Genomic DNA, 13,906 nt, shown 5'->3' on the forward strand with positions numbered 1-13,906 from the left:
TTTTAGGTTTTATAGTTACATTATTTAGAAAATAGGTAAATAGGGTGGTAATATATGATTATAAAAATGTGTTGTATGTGTCTGTCTAAATACTTGATTTTGTAAGGGTTGATTTTTTATGGTTTCTCGACGCTTTAAACGTATTTATAGGCTAAAACATGTTAGTAAACAGAGGAATTTAAAGGTAAATATACTTACGTAGCATAATTCCATTAGGATCAAAGACATTTTTCAAAATCTTCATTAATGAAATCATTTCGGGGGATTTTGAGTAACCAATGTATGGCTTTTTCAAAAGACCTAGGCCATGCTCTGCTGAGATTGAGCCGCGATGAGAAGCGACCCATTCAAATACCCAAGGCTGAAGAGCTTTTTCGACACGTTTGTCATATTTTCGAACAGCAATGTTTAAGTGCAAGTTTCCGTCACCCATGTGACCAAAACCTACAACATCAATGACGGGATGATCAGAAGACTCACCAAGTAACTTTAAGTCAGTCAATCTTTGCTTGGTGTCGTTTACCAAGTCGTATAATACTTTTAAAGGTAAAGAAACGTCATATTTGTAAACACCAGAACCAGCTTTAGCCAGACATTCAGTAATGCCCTCTCGACGTTCCCAAAGCACGCGTAATTGACTTTCATCTTGAGCTATTACACCGTCAGTAATTACTTCATCCTCGATCAAATGTTCAATTAACGCATTCAACTTTTGCTCATCATGTTCTTTGTTGGAACCCTGAGTTTCAAGTAAAACGTAAAAGGGGTGTTCATCTTCGAGTGGGCGTTGAGTAGAGCTGTGAGCATCCACAAGACGTTGGGAGGTATTATCCATCAATTCAAAAGCAGAAAGGATCTCTGTAAGATAGGCCTTTGATTCGGAGAATGCTTTGAGGACATTTTCGTAAGAAGATACTCCAAAGAATGCAACGTTGGTTGAACGAGGTCTACGAGGGCATATAACAGTTAGACGAGTGATGATACCTAAATAACCTTCACTTCCAATGAAAAGCTGCTTGAGATCCAAACCAGTGTTGTCCTTGCGTAAGGTAACCATGTTGTCAAGAATGGTACCGTCAGGTAAGACGGCCTCGATTCCGAGGATCGTTCCACGAAGACTACCATATCGAAGCAAACGAAGGCCGCCGGCTGCAGTAGCAGCACAGCCACCAACTTGACAGCTTCCCTTAGCACCGAGGTCTAGAGGAAACATGTGATCTTTTTCAGCCAAGAAGGAGTCTGCATTTTCCAAAATAACACCAGCATCTAAACTGAGAACACCAGAAAGTTCGTCAAAAGAATGGATTTTGTTCATAAGACCTAAATTTAAAACAATTTCATCAAAAACAGGGATAGAGCCACCGACTAAACCAGTGTTTCCACCCTGGGGAACGACAGCAAGTTTTCGAGAATTGCAGTACTTAAGAATTTGACTTACTTGTTGCGTTGTTTTTGGTTTGATGGCCACTTCGGTTTTCCCGCGATACTTGTGAGTCCAATCGGTGTTGAAAGCGTCTAAATCGGAAGGGTCGGTAGATTGATCAAGACCATTGACAATGGATCCTCCTTCGGTTTTGAGTATACTTTTTAAGAAATCGACGTCTGCTTGATTTAAAGTAGCGTAACGGGAATCCCGCTGAAGAGAAGGATAAGAGTCAGCAGTAAAGGATGGTTTGTGAGCAAATCGTAACGAGCAAAATTTGGTGGATGCATTTGCGTTAACAGCCGCAAATCTTCCCACCTGGGTGAAGACTTCCTTACGAAGAAATAGCATATTTCCTTTTCTTTTTGGACTACAGAGAAAAGAAATGACAGTCGATAGCAATCAACAAAAAAAAAATAAAAAACCGAAAATTGGCAATTGTCAATTTTTAAGAAAAAAGAAAAGATGGCTGAAAACAGGCACTATCCTTCGTTTCCAATATTCCGTCAGGAACCAAGGTGTATGAATATGGTAAACAAAAGAGCTACTTTGTAAATCAACCTTTCCAAATTTTTTTCCTTAGGAAAACGATCTTTTCCACCTTTAGTTGTTTACCTAAATACACAATTGGAATACGTGTCAAACACAGCAATTGAAAAATTTACCTACCAGGAACTTTTGGTGTTTAGAGATGAAATGTTTTAGGCTGGAGATACAGCAATACAAGGCAACAAGCTTATTTTTTGTAGCGACGGAGCTTATTTCTCATTATTTTGAGAAATATCAGTCTCTACGTATATACAAAATCTTTGGTTTTTGACTGGCAATTGTACGTTCAATGGTACAGAAAGATATTTATAAAAACAAATTTACTATATATTCTCTTCCTTTAAAACTTCCTGGTAAGGATTTCATTGATCGCGCGCAAGTCCTGAATCTACGAAAAAAACCATATTTCGAACGTGTTTCCGTAAAAATTAAGATTCTTCTACTCACAGATTTGAAAGCATATGAAAATGCTTTTGGTCTTCCATGGCTATTCACTTTGTTTTATTTTTTATATTTTTTTAAAATATTTTCTTGGTCGTAAATATTTACATTGCTAATTTGGGGATCCACAGTCCCCCCGTGTTTCTTATAATAACCGTTGACGTAAATTTATGTGGTGGAAACGAGGACTTTTAACGAGTAAAGACGCAAGTGCATAGAACATACATCTTATACCCTGTACTAAAAACAAGTTCATTTTAACCTAGTTAGTGCATACGTTGATTTCCTCGAATTTTTATATCGTTTCACTAAGTAAATTCGAGTGTTTTCCGCTTCTGTTCCTAACATTCTTTCTGTTTGCTAAAGACAGTATCTTTTTAGACGTACAGAATGGTATGTAGTTGCAGTTTATGGCTAGCTGCCATTTCAGATTAACCGCGTTACTAATCCTTTAGGCAATGTCAAACATTGACGCCGATGAAGTCAATCTAGACAGCAGCATGGAGCTCGATGAAAACTCTCAAGAACCTCTGCGTGCGGATAACTGTAAGTGCTGATGGAAAGGTGACTAAAAAATATAGAATTTGTGTTTTAAATGCAACTGGCTAATTCATTTTCCTTCTAGTTGAAGAAATTTACAACTCTCTTGTACAAGATGAACCCGATTTGGAAGAGGAGACCCATGCCTCTTATGCTTGGGTTGTGAAGGACTTCAGTAAACTTGTGGAAAAAACATATAGCCCTGTGTTCACGGCAGATGGTAGTGCGTGGCGTTTGGTATTGTTTCCCAAAGGCTGTAATCAAACTGAATATGCGTCTGTGTTTTTGGAATACTTGCCTCAATGCAAGGTCGATGCGATTAAGCAAGAAGAAGAAGAAATTGCCGAGGGAAAAGAAGTCACTATTGATTCAGAAATTGTAACTGACGAGACATACTCATGTTGCGCGCAGTTCGCCCTCTCCTTGTCCAATGTACGAAACCCCGGGGTAATGCAAATTAATACCTCTCATCATCGTTTTCGTTCGGAAGTAAAGGACTGGGGATTTACTCGTTTTGCTGATCTTCGTAAAATAGGGGTCCCTAATTCTGATTTCTCAGTTCCTTTCCTTGAGGATGACCAGATTTGTATTTCAGTAACTGTTCGTGTCTTAAAAGATCCGACTGGTGTCCTTTGGCATTCCTTTGTTAATTACAACTCTAAAAAAGAAACTGGCTTTGTCGGTTTAAACAATCAAGGTGCCACTTGCTATATGAACTCTCTTCTTCAATCCTTATATTTTACAAACGTTTTCCGGAAAGCTGTTTACAAAATTCCTACCGACAACGATGACGCAAAAGGTAGTGTCGCTTATGCCCTTCAGCGTGTTTTCTACAATTTAGAAAAACAAAAAGAAGCCGTTAGCACCAATGAACTTACCCGGTCGTTTGGCTGGAATTCATTTGATTCCTTTATGCAACACGATGTGCAAGAATTTAATCGAGTGTTACAGGATAACCTTGAAAAGAAAATGAAAGGTACTGATGTCGAAAATGCGTTAAATGACATTTTTGTTGGAAAAATGAAAAGTTACGTGAAATGCATTGATGTCAATTACGAATCATCTCGTGTTGAAGATTTTTGGGATATTCAACTCAACGTCAAGGGAATGGCTACTTTGGAGGATTCTTTTCGCGATGCTATTCAAGTTGAAACTTTGACTGGGGATAACAAATATTATGCCGAAGGCCATGGTTTACAAGACGCACATAAGGGAGTCGTATTTGAGTCATTTCCTAATGTTTTACAGTTGCAACTGAAGCGCTTTGATTACGATATGCTACGAGATATGATGGTTAAAATAAATGATAGGCATGAATTTCCTTTGGAAATCGATTTAGAGCCTTATCTTTCGGACACTGCGGATAAATCTGAATCCCATGTTTATTCTCTGCACGGCGTCCTCGTTCACGGTGGCGATCTTCATGGTGGTCATTATTACGCTTTAATTAAACCTGAAAAGGACAGTGGATGGTTAAAATTTGATGATGATCGAGTAACTCGTGCAACCTTAAAAGAAGTACAGGATGATAACTTTGGGGGTGAGTCTTTAAATAAGCCTAAAGGCTATGTTGGAAATCCATTTAAGCGTTTTATGAATGCATATATGCTGGTTTACTTTCGTAAGAGCCGCCTTGATAAAATTCTTTCTCCCGTTACTTCTGAAGATGTGCCTTATCACGTAAGGGCGTCGTTAGATGAAGAGCACAGAATTATGGAAAAAAAGCTCCAAGAACGCGAAGAACAGTATTATTATCGTAAGGTTCGCCTCTTGACTATAGATGGATTCCGAAATCACCATGACTATGACATGGCTGACTTTTCTAAAGCCACCAAAGAGAATGATCATAAATTGATGACAACGAGAGTAAAAAGGAATGCCACGATTTTGGATCTTTATAACCACGTCGCTTCTACGTTGAAGCGTGACTCGACCTCAATTCGCTTATGGATGATGACCAATCGCCAAAACAGGACAGTGAGAGTGGATCTACTTCTCGACAAAAAGGGATTGCTGGTCGACCAAATCTGTGATATGCACATTCGTAAAGACGCTGATTTGCGTATTTACGCTGAATATATCGATGAGAAACAAGAATCATCTTCCACAGTTGCCGATGAAGCATTTGCTTTTATCTTTTTGAAGTACTTTGATTATCGAGAGCAAAGCATATCCGGTGTCTTAAGTTTGCACGTTGAAAGGGAAACTCCCATATCTGATCTTTCAGATATCGTTTGTAAGAGCATGCATTGGCCCGAAGGTACTACAATCACATATTATGAAGAAATTAAAACTGGAATGGTGGATGTACTAGATACAAATTCTAGTTTCCTGAAGTCTGAAATTCAAGATGGTGATATAATCTGCTTTGAGAAGAATGCGAAACCATCAGAACTTACTCACCAACAATTCAGTAGTGCTTTGGATTTATATGATTTCTTGGCCCATCGTTTAACTGTTACTTTCGAGCCTCGTAATGGAGAAGACTTTGATGGAACTTTTGATTTAGAGTTAACAACACATACCACCTACAATGAAATGGCTCAAGCAGTGGGTAAAGTACTCGGCACTGACGCTGGCTATTTGCAGTTTACATTGGCTCATCTACCTTCAAGGACACCCAGAACGGTAATTCGTAACCCTTCCAAATTTACTTTACAGAATGCAACCCCTTATACTTATGCTAATGACCAACATATTTTGATGTTTTATGAAGCATTGGATCTTAGCCTTAGTGAACTTGAACATAAGCAATTAGTTCAAGCTTACTTTATTTCTGATGGGATGACCAAAACGACCAAGTACGAATTTTACGTAAATAAAGACGGGTCTATTAAAGATATCCTTCAACAGGTTGCTGTAAAGGCGGGACTTGGAACTGAAAAGTCGAAAGACTTACGCCTATACGAAGTCTACAATCATAGAATCCTTAAAGCACATAATCCGTCGGATAGTCTTTTCGATTTAAACGAATTTGCAACAATTTACGTTGAAGCTGCCTCTGATGAAGAGGAGCTAGAACTTTCTGAGCAAAACGGAATTTCTATAATTGTTCAACATTTCAACCGAGACTTATCTCGTCTCCACGGAATTCCTTTCTATTTTACCCTACTTCCCGATGAAGATTTAAGTAGCTTGAAAAAGCGTCTTCAGAAACGATTGGGTTTCAAGGATGCTCAATTTGCAAAGGTTAAACTTGCTGTATTGCAAGCTCAATCTTTAGGAAAACCGTACTATCTAACTGACGATAGCGAGGTGCTTTATGGAGAATTTGAACCTGAATCCCATATACTCGGATTGGATCACCCTGCTCCAAGCTCCGCTGGTCACGGCATGGATCAAGCTATTCGCATGAAATAAGAATGATACCAATCTGTATAAAAGTTCGTTCACTGTTGCTCGTTTATAGAAATGAAAAGCGCATTTTGTTTAATGATATATACCTAGAATTTCTTTTCAGTGTTTTTATTCAATAACCATCCTGGATTCCGGAATTTTTAATAGCTTTAATCACGTATTTAACAATTCTTTTCTCTAAAACTAGGTTTGTAAATGAAACTATGATATCCTGTTTTGGCTTAAGCAATATAAGGAATGTAAAGAAAATAAAATTTTATTCTATACGAAAATATTGATTTTATTTAATTTTTACACAATTGAATTAAGCTAAAGCTGTCAGACATCGAGTGCAGAATTTTTAAACAACGTTACTAGAAGCCTTAAACTGAAAGCACAGTCAGTTCGGCTATATATATCAAGTTTTCAAAAACCTGTGCTCTTAATCAACATTACATGGACAAAACTATGAATAGTACTACAAAAAAGAAGGTTGAAACAATTTTGTATCGCTGCAAGGAACACGGTGATGTGCTAAATCATGAATTAGGAAAAGAAACAACATCCTTAGACGAATCTTTGAACCCTGAAAAATATGTGAATATTGCTATTAACTGCATAAATCACTTCCGTCCAATAACTTCTCTAAAGTTTGCCAATTACGGATTATTAATTGCTAAGAAACAAAATGATAGAGAGCAAGCAAGTTATTGTCATATACTTAGAGGGTAAGAATATTAAGCTTTTAGTAGATAGACACAATACTTACTTCTATATAGAAAAGCATACTGCATGATTGAACAATTTGAATGCGCAACCTCTTGTTTTGAGTGGGCACTAGAAGATGCATCGTTATCGTCTGTCTGGAAAGCATGGATAAATACACTCCTTGTTGAACTTAGGTCTATTTCACAATACGGAATAAAAAGTTCTGAAAAGCTCCAGAAAGAACCGGAACCTGACGAGTACATAAATGGCGTCCTTATGAAGATGGACAGTCCTACTAATGACTTTCAAAATAGTTCAAGTACGTTACTTGACTCAAGTTCTACAATGCAAAATAAGAACGTATCTTTGGCAGACAAAACACGTTTCGACTGGTCCCAAGCATCTTCCACTTTAAGCCTGGACATCTATGCAAAGAACGTTAAGCCAGAAAATTTAAGTGTAACTATTAAAACCAATTGTGTACGTTGTTTAATAGTCTCATACATGACTAACCAAATTGAAATACTAGGTTTCTATACATGCGACTTTAATGGACAATTCGAGTTATGCACTAAATTTAGATCCACTTGCTCACGCTGTTGATGTAAATGGTTCTTCATATCGTCTCTTCTCCACAAAAATCGAAGTTATATTGAAGAAGCAAATTCCAGACAGAAAATGGGAGAATCTCACAAAAACTGACAACGATATCGACTTGAAGCATCCTCAGTTAACTAGCGGAACAACGTCGAAAATCAGTAGTAAGAAGAACTGGGATCATCTTTTAGATGAAGTCGACAAAGAAGAGGAAGAACCTACAGGTGATGCTGCATTGACAAAACTTTTTCAAGGATTATACCAAAACGCGGATGACGATACAAGGAGAGCTATGATGAAAAGCTATAGTGAAAGTAACGGCACTTCCCTCTCTACTAACTGGAAAGATGTCGGTGGCCGTAAATTTGAAACAAGACCGCCTAAGGGAATGGAACCTAAAAAATACAACGATTAAGGGAATGTAACTTGGTCATAAGGATCTATTGCATTAACAAAATTATAATAAAAGATGTACTGATGTTTAGGCCCTTGACTTTGGGACTTTCCAACAGTTCACTAACTTCGGGGAGAATCAATCGCCGTACGAGTGCAAGAAACTGTCAAGTATATGTATGTCAACATATGATTTATGAAATATAAGCAACCATAAATGTTGCTATCTATCTTTCGTTAGAATATCTTTCAATCGTAAATTCATGCAAAGTAAAAATAAGAAAATCTAAAATCAATGATTCAATATTTCTGTAATGCCTTCTATACTCGTCAACCAGTTTATGGAAGTGAAGATTCAAGGTCATTATTCTCATGAGGAGCATGTGTCATAACAAAAGGATCTTGATGTTTATCTTCGTCATCGTTTTCAAAAAAGAGTTCGCTGGATGATTCTGTTGAGGTAGATTTGTGCTCATCATTCTCAGTCGAATCGAAGCTGGAATTTTGCTTATTACCTTCATTTGAGTCATTCACGGAAGAGAAGGAAAGTGTTCGTCTTCCAGGTATTGGAGCCAATGGACGTCCCTGTGGAGATTGTACTGCACCGTATGAAACCGACCTACGTGCTTCCAACGGTGGGCTCTGAGAATAACCATTCATAGATATTACAGAGTTTCTCTTTAGGAACCGTAAGCTGTCTGAAGTTGCTGCATTACCAGGAGGAGTGACAAAATCTTGGTTATTTAGACCATAATCGCTGCTGCGTTTGTCATAATAGTAAGAGCTAGGTCCAGAGCCTATCATAGAGCTACGAGAAACAGAACCCCACGGAGACGAATGCATTTGATAGCCTCCACGATAGCCCATTTTCTCATGTTCATTATTTTTTCGCATAGCTGCGAGTCGGCTTTTTTCTTCTTCAAATTGGGTTTCAAATTCCTGTTGCTCCGCCAAAAATCTCTTTCGTTTATAATGACGAAGGCAATAGAAAAAGAAAACAACAATAATTAAGGCGCCCAAAACACCGACGATTGGACCCGCTATTACAGCTGTAGAGGCATGCTTTGAAGATTTCGGTGAATTTCCTTTGGAATTGTTAGCCGAAGAGACGGCCGTAGAAGCAACTGGAATTGCGGTTCCAGTAGTATAGGCAGCGCCATCACTTGCTCTCGTGGAAACAACAGTAGAATAAAAGGCATGATCTCCAGAGGTAAAAGTATTTTTTTCTCCATCCGTATCACCAGGCTTAGCAGTTGAAGTGCTTGTTACAACATCACGGGCTCTTAATGGAACCGAGACAGTCGGGCTAGGTGTTAATAGGGGTTTAAGAGTATTATATTCAAGAGAAGAACCAGAGACGCTCATCATGTAATATAAGTTTAAAGAAAAGTCAAATCCTAGTGGAAAGAAGTTGTCAAAAATGATTGTAAACTAATGGATCTCAAAAGTAAACTGGTCCAATAGAGGTAAAAATAGTAAAATATTAAAATGATCAGTGCAAGTGTCTTCCACTATTAGTGCTAGTCAACAATATTATATGTGATTAAGTCAGTTAATCGAAAGCAAAGCAAACGAACGAAAAGAAAATCAGATCATACAATAATAAGTAATATCCAATTTAACAAAGGGAACGGAATAAATATACCAAAAGAGCTTGAGCGTATTCAAGAAAAGTAACTTTACACCAAAGCAAAAATTATAAATCAACAAGACCGTTTAGATACCCAAAAAAAAAGCACATAGAAAAGAAAGCTTATTTAAAATTGATTGCTTGTTGTTTTTATATAATTCTGTCCTTCTTTCGGGTCAAATCGCAAAAATATCGGTCAAAAATTTAGTCTCCACTAGCCAAAAATAGAGAAATCAGAGTACGATCGTCCAAAAACAATCAAAAAGAAAGAAAGATGTTTAAAATCCAAGAAATTTCCGCTCAACCTACTAATGACTCATAAAGAAAAGCGTAACAGATACGGTTTAACTGGTTTTCCAAAAACCGATCGTTAAGGCCTCTTCTTTGTTGTCGTTTTTTGAAGTATTAAGTCAATAAAACGTATTAATTTATTCAATCCTTTCAAAATCAAGAATCATTCACAAAAAGCCAATTCCAATTATCGTTGTTAGTGTTGTTGTGGTAAAGTTGTTTTCAGCACACAGTTAAGTCGGATATCACAGTATTCTTCAAGATAATATACGACAAAGAAACCATCATACATCAATGAAAGAAATGAATACAATTTAATATCTTTACTTAAAAACCCATGAATTAATTTACCTTTTAATTATTAAAAAGCTGTCTTTTCATATTGTTGCTAATTCCCAAGTATAAGGCCAAAAGCAACTCAAAGCTACTTTATACTGTGTATTAAAGAATTAATCCATAACCGACCTTTTATTTACACGTTGAGTACCAAAGCTCTACGAAATTACAAGAGCTTCAAGGTATCATTTGCGCTGTATTTTCCTCGTCGACCTACAACGAAATCAGTCAACATTCATGACAATGAAAAGAATTAAATAAAAAGAAGGCTAGGTAAAACACACTTTCAAGATGGTAAAGACAAGATATCGGCAGTTTATCCTTAGTTATAATCATAAGTGTATCACAAAAAGGCCTTTAACTCTTAGTTAGTCAAAGCCGAATACTCAAATTCTAGAAAAGAACTCGTCTTTTCTTTCTTTCAAGATAATTAAATAGATTAAAGGCAAGATATGCAATCCGAGATTTTTTTTTCAACGAAAAGCAAGGTTCTGAAAGAATGTCTAATGTCAAAATAAAAATAAAAAATCCAAATAAACATTGCATCTGGCAATGCAAAACGTTTCCAGTGAAAAATATTCATAATAGTAACTTTTAAATAACTGTTAAATTTTGAAGAGAGGAGGATAAGATATAGTTAGGTGGCCTTGCTAAGAAAGCGAAAAAAGGTGAAGTAAATACGTCCAAACTTTTGTTCGTCTGTTATTTTTTTTTAAGAATTTGCGTCCGGCGAAGGTACAGGAAGCTGATGGAACACGGATAGATTGATCTGTTTCAATACATTTTCAAATCCCAATTTGCCAATGGAAGCTTTCTGACTTATACGGTCTACAGACCATTGCTCAACGATGTTAGCCAAGCGCTTCATGCATGCAAGTGCCTCGATGCGTGCCTCTTGTCGAAACACAGTAGCATTTAACTCGTGATGGGGAGAGTATGTTACGGTTTCATGTACACGAAGACGATCACAAAAAGTCATATTCGAGGATAAAAGCGTTAATGTACGCGATTTCAAATCCATGTAGCTAACTTCTCGAATATAGCATTCTTGTGCACCGTCGACTAATTTGAGAATCCATCGTGGAACACCTTGGCGGCAAGTAATCAATCGTTCAGTGTACAAAGTTTGGGAATCAGGAAGCACCTTTCGATCCAGGGTATCTACTGCGACCACATGAGTTGCATACTCGTTTGGATATTTTTGCCAATGGGCAGCAGAAACTTTTTCAAAAGGATAGTGGAACAAATGGCAATTTTCGAAAATCTTCATTGTAATAACGTTTTCCAATTACTTTTTATTATCAAACAAACAAAGCCAGTGAAAGAAGGGCGCCCAATTCTATAAAAATCTATTTTTCTTTTTTTTGCTTTTTTTTTTCAGCCTTTAAGGCAACAAATTCAACAAACTGTGTAAAGAATCCACTTTTTTGTCAATAAAAAGCAAATCCACCTCACAATTTCTTGCTTTTCTTAAGAAATTGTTAAAAAAGAAAGAATTCGTTGATGGCAGTTTCCAACTGAGGAGCCCTTCTTCATCCAAGAAGGCGGATTGTAGCCCAATAATATTAAATACCCAACTATAAAAAAAGTATAAATGTTTAAACGAGACTTCGGTTGAAAATAACTTTTACGAGTATTATTATAACACTTTTCTTTCTTTCTTGAACGTTTACTTTGATAAATCGCATTAAAACAAAACGGTTGGATGAAATGTTGGAATTGTCAAAGTCACGAAAAGAAGTTTCAACAGCCGAATTGTTCAAAAGATTGAACAAACTGGATTTTTAACATTAAATGTTTCACCTTACTAAGCTATATCCATAAGAACCGTTAATGGACAACTGAATTCTATGAGAATTCACAAAAAACAAAAGTATAAAATACAAACATTAGTATACATTATTACCAATTCAGTACGTAGGTATAAGTAATAAGCAGGATATTGAAGTTTACAACAATCCTTGAGCTTTCAAATCGTTATAAACCTTCTCAGACATGACATTACCCTCGTCATCTTCCATCTCGTTTAAATTAGCCATGGATGTCTCCTGCTTGCGGCTTTCTGCCTTAATTTTTTGCCATACTAGAACTCAAGTTAGTATCCATATTCGGATTAAAAATAAAATATTACTTACGTTGCAAAGCTTCATCGATTGAGACAATTTGATTGAATAGGGGAGAAGGAGATATCCCCAGACATTTAAGGCCGTATATATGTCGCTGTTCTGTAAAGTGCTTATCAAAAGCCTTGCGGCCCATATAAACATAGTTACCACAAACCTCGCAAGGGAATTCTTTTCCAAGTCCGTGCAACTTCCATAACCAAAAAGGAATTGGCTTTCCATCCCAACCGATGGGCAGCTTTAATGGATTGTATATTCTTGCTTCACCCTCTTCGTCGCTACTTTCGTCTTCACCTTTTTGAGAATCCCTTTGAATGGCAGAATCTTCAACAGCTTCACGCTCCGCGGCTTGAATTTCCGCAAGCCGCTCTGATGCTGTCAATGTTTGACGACGCACAACATTTTCTCGAGTAGCTTGATGTTCTTCTTTCAAGATACCAAGCAACTTTTTGATTATAAACTCCAAAGCGGCAATCTCTTGTGGGCGACCAGAAATTGACCCTAATACTAAAGCAGAAGAGGTCTCGTCGGGATTGGATGACTTTCCAGCCTCTAAGCGTTCAGCTGCTTTTTTATGCTTTTTCGATGAAAGATGAGCGTCGTAAACAGACTTTTTTTGATAAAACTTCTCGCACGCTTCACAATACTGACCAGATGAAGAATTGGTAGTTTGATCACCTCCTGCGGCCTGGCCAGGAAGTCCAGCTTCCCGGGAAACATCAAACTCAGTTTGAAAAACTGAGACTATTCGATGGATATCTTTAAGAGGATGCGTCCTCTGAAAAAATGAAAGAAAGTATTCATAAAGATGGCGCAAGTACGATACATAGGAATGATTTTTTTCAGATTTGGGAACTAAGTTGAAATCATTTAACTTGGAAAGATACTCCAAGTAAGAAATCGGTTGAACTCCTTTCAAATTGACAAACTCGTCATACAACTCATTTAAATCCATAAATCGTCCATACATTTCCTCACCACGGAACAAGGCGTCAATCTCGTCGGTGCCACTCTCTGATGGTTTGATCGCATACATCTGCTCAAAGTTTTCTACTCCATGATCTGGATATCGACGATGAAAATCACGGATCTCATCCAACTCATTATAAAATCCGTCTAAACCTTCGTCGCGAGAAATGCGAGCTATTTCCTGTTGACGCAACCTTTCTAAGTGTTAGCAAATCTTCTTAGCATGGTCAGAACGACTTACTCATTTCCAGTTTCATAGACTTTCAATAGTCTTTCACTTGTATCGCGTATTTGCTTTATATACTGCGAGCTCTGGTGCTCCAACCTCAATCGTTCTCGAATTGCTTTAGGATTCGCGACTTGACGATCTACAATCGCTTGACTCAATCGTTCTAGTTCTTCTTGTGCATACCGTTGAATCTCTAATACACTTTCTGACATTGAGCGTGTCAATGGATTTTCTCTTACTGATTATGGTAAAAAGCACAAGTCTTTTCTAGCACCCGCAGGTCTCAGGAAATACAGAACTCCTCAGATATCGTTAAAACAGAACTAGGTTATCATCTCAGC

At 37.3% G+C, this 13,906-nt stretch overlaps 6 protein-coding genes across 6 annotated transcripts; 2 read left to right on the forward strand and 4 right to left on the reverse strand.

Moving 5' to 3' along the window:
* Positions 1–134: 134 nt before the first annotated feature.
* dld2 (mitochondrial D-lactate dehydrogenase, cytochrome Dld2) lies at positions 135–1,774 on the reverse strand (the record flags this gene model as incomplete). The annotated part of the gene is made up of 2 exons (XM_056180266.1): positions 135–151; positions 199–1,774. The coding sequence occupies 2 exons, from the start codon at positions 1,772–1,774 to the stop codon at positions 135–137; spliced, it is 1,593 nt and encodes a 530-aa protein (XP_056037026.1).
* Positions 1,775–2,803: 1,029 nt separating this feature from the next.
* Positions 2,804–6,313, forward strand: ubp15 (ubiquitin C-terminal hydrolase Ubp15; the record flags this gene model as incomplete). Its single annotated transcript, XM_056180267.1, has 3 exons — positions 2,804–2,806; positions 2,869–2,959; positions 3,039–6,313. The coding sequence occupies 3 exons, from the start codon at positions 2,804–2,806 to the stop codon at positions 6,311–6,313; spliced, it is 3,369 nt and encodes a 1,122-aa protein (XP_056037033.1).
* A 432-nt stretch (positions 6,314–6,745) lies between these two features.
* On the forward strand, positions 6,746–8,009 carry git7 (SGT1-like protein Git7; the record flags this gene model as incomplete). The annotated part of the gene is made up of 3 exons (XM_056180268.1): positions 6,746–7,017; positions 7,069–7,477; positions 7,527–8,009. The coding sequence occupies 3 exons, from the start codon at positions 6,746–6,748 to the stop codon at positions 8,007–8,009; spliced, it is 1,164 nt and encodes a 387-aa protein (XP_056037032.1).
* A 317-nt stretch (positions 8,010–8,326) lies between these two features.
* On the reverse strand, positions 8,327–9,355 carry SOMG_01476 (Schizosaccharomyces specific protein; the record flags this gene model as incomplete). The annotated part of the gene is made up of 1 exon (XM_056180269.1): positions 8,327–9,355. The coding sequence occupies one exon, from the start codon at positions 9,353–9,355 to the stop codon at positions 8,327–8,329; it is 1,029 nt and encodes a 342-aa protein (XP_056037031.1).
* A 1,601-nt stretch (positions 9,356–10,956) lies between these two features.
* ups2 (phosphatidic acid transfer protein Ups2) lies at positions 10,957–11,514 on the reverse strand (the record flags this gene model as incomplete). Its single annotated transcript, XM_056180270.1, has 1 exon — positions 10,957–11,514. One exon carries the CDS (start codon positions 11,512–11,514, stop codon positions 10,957–10,959), a length of 558 nt encoding a protein of 185 aa, XP_056037030.1.
* Positions 11,515–12,193: 679 nt separating this feature from the next.
* Positions 12,194–13,777, reverse strand: sap61 (U2 snRNP-associated protein sap61; the record flags this gene model as incomplete). The annotated part of the gene is made up of 3 exons (XM_056180271.1): positions 12,194–12,327; positions 12,380–13,530; positions 13,578–13,777. 3 exons carry the CDS (start codon positions 13,775–13,777, stop codon positions 12,194–12,196), a joined length of 1,485 nt encoding a protein of 494 aa, XP_056037036.1.
* Between the last annotated feature and the right edge of the window lie 129 nt (positions 13,778–13,906).

This window comes from Schizosaccharomyces osmophilus, chromosome 1 (assembly GCF_027921745.1).
Source record: "Schizosaccharomyces osmophilus chromosome 1, complete sequence".
NCBI classification, from domain to species: domain Eukaryota; kingdom Fungi; phylum Ascomycota; class Schizosaccharomycetes; order Schizosaccharomycetales; family Schizosaccharomycetaceae; genus Schizosaccharomyces; species Schizosaccharomyces osmophilus.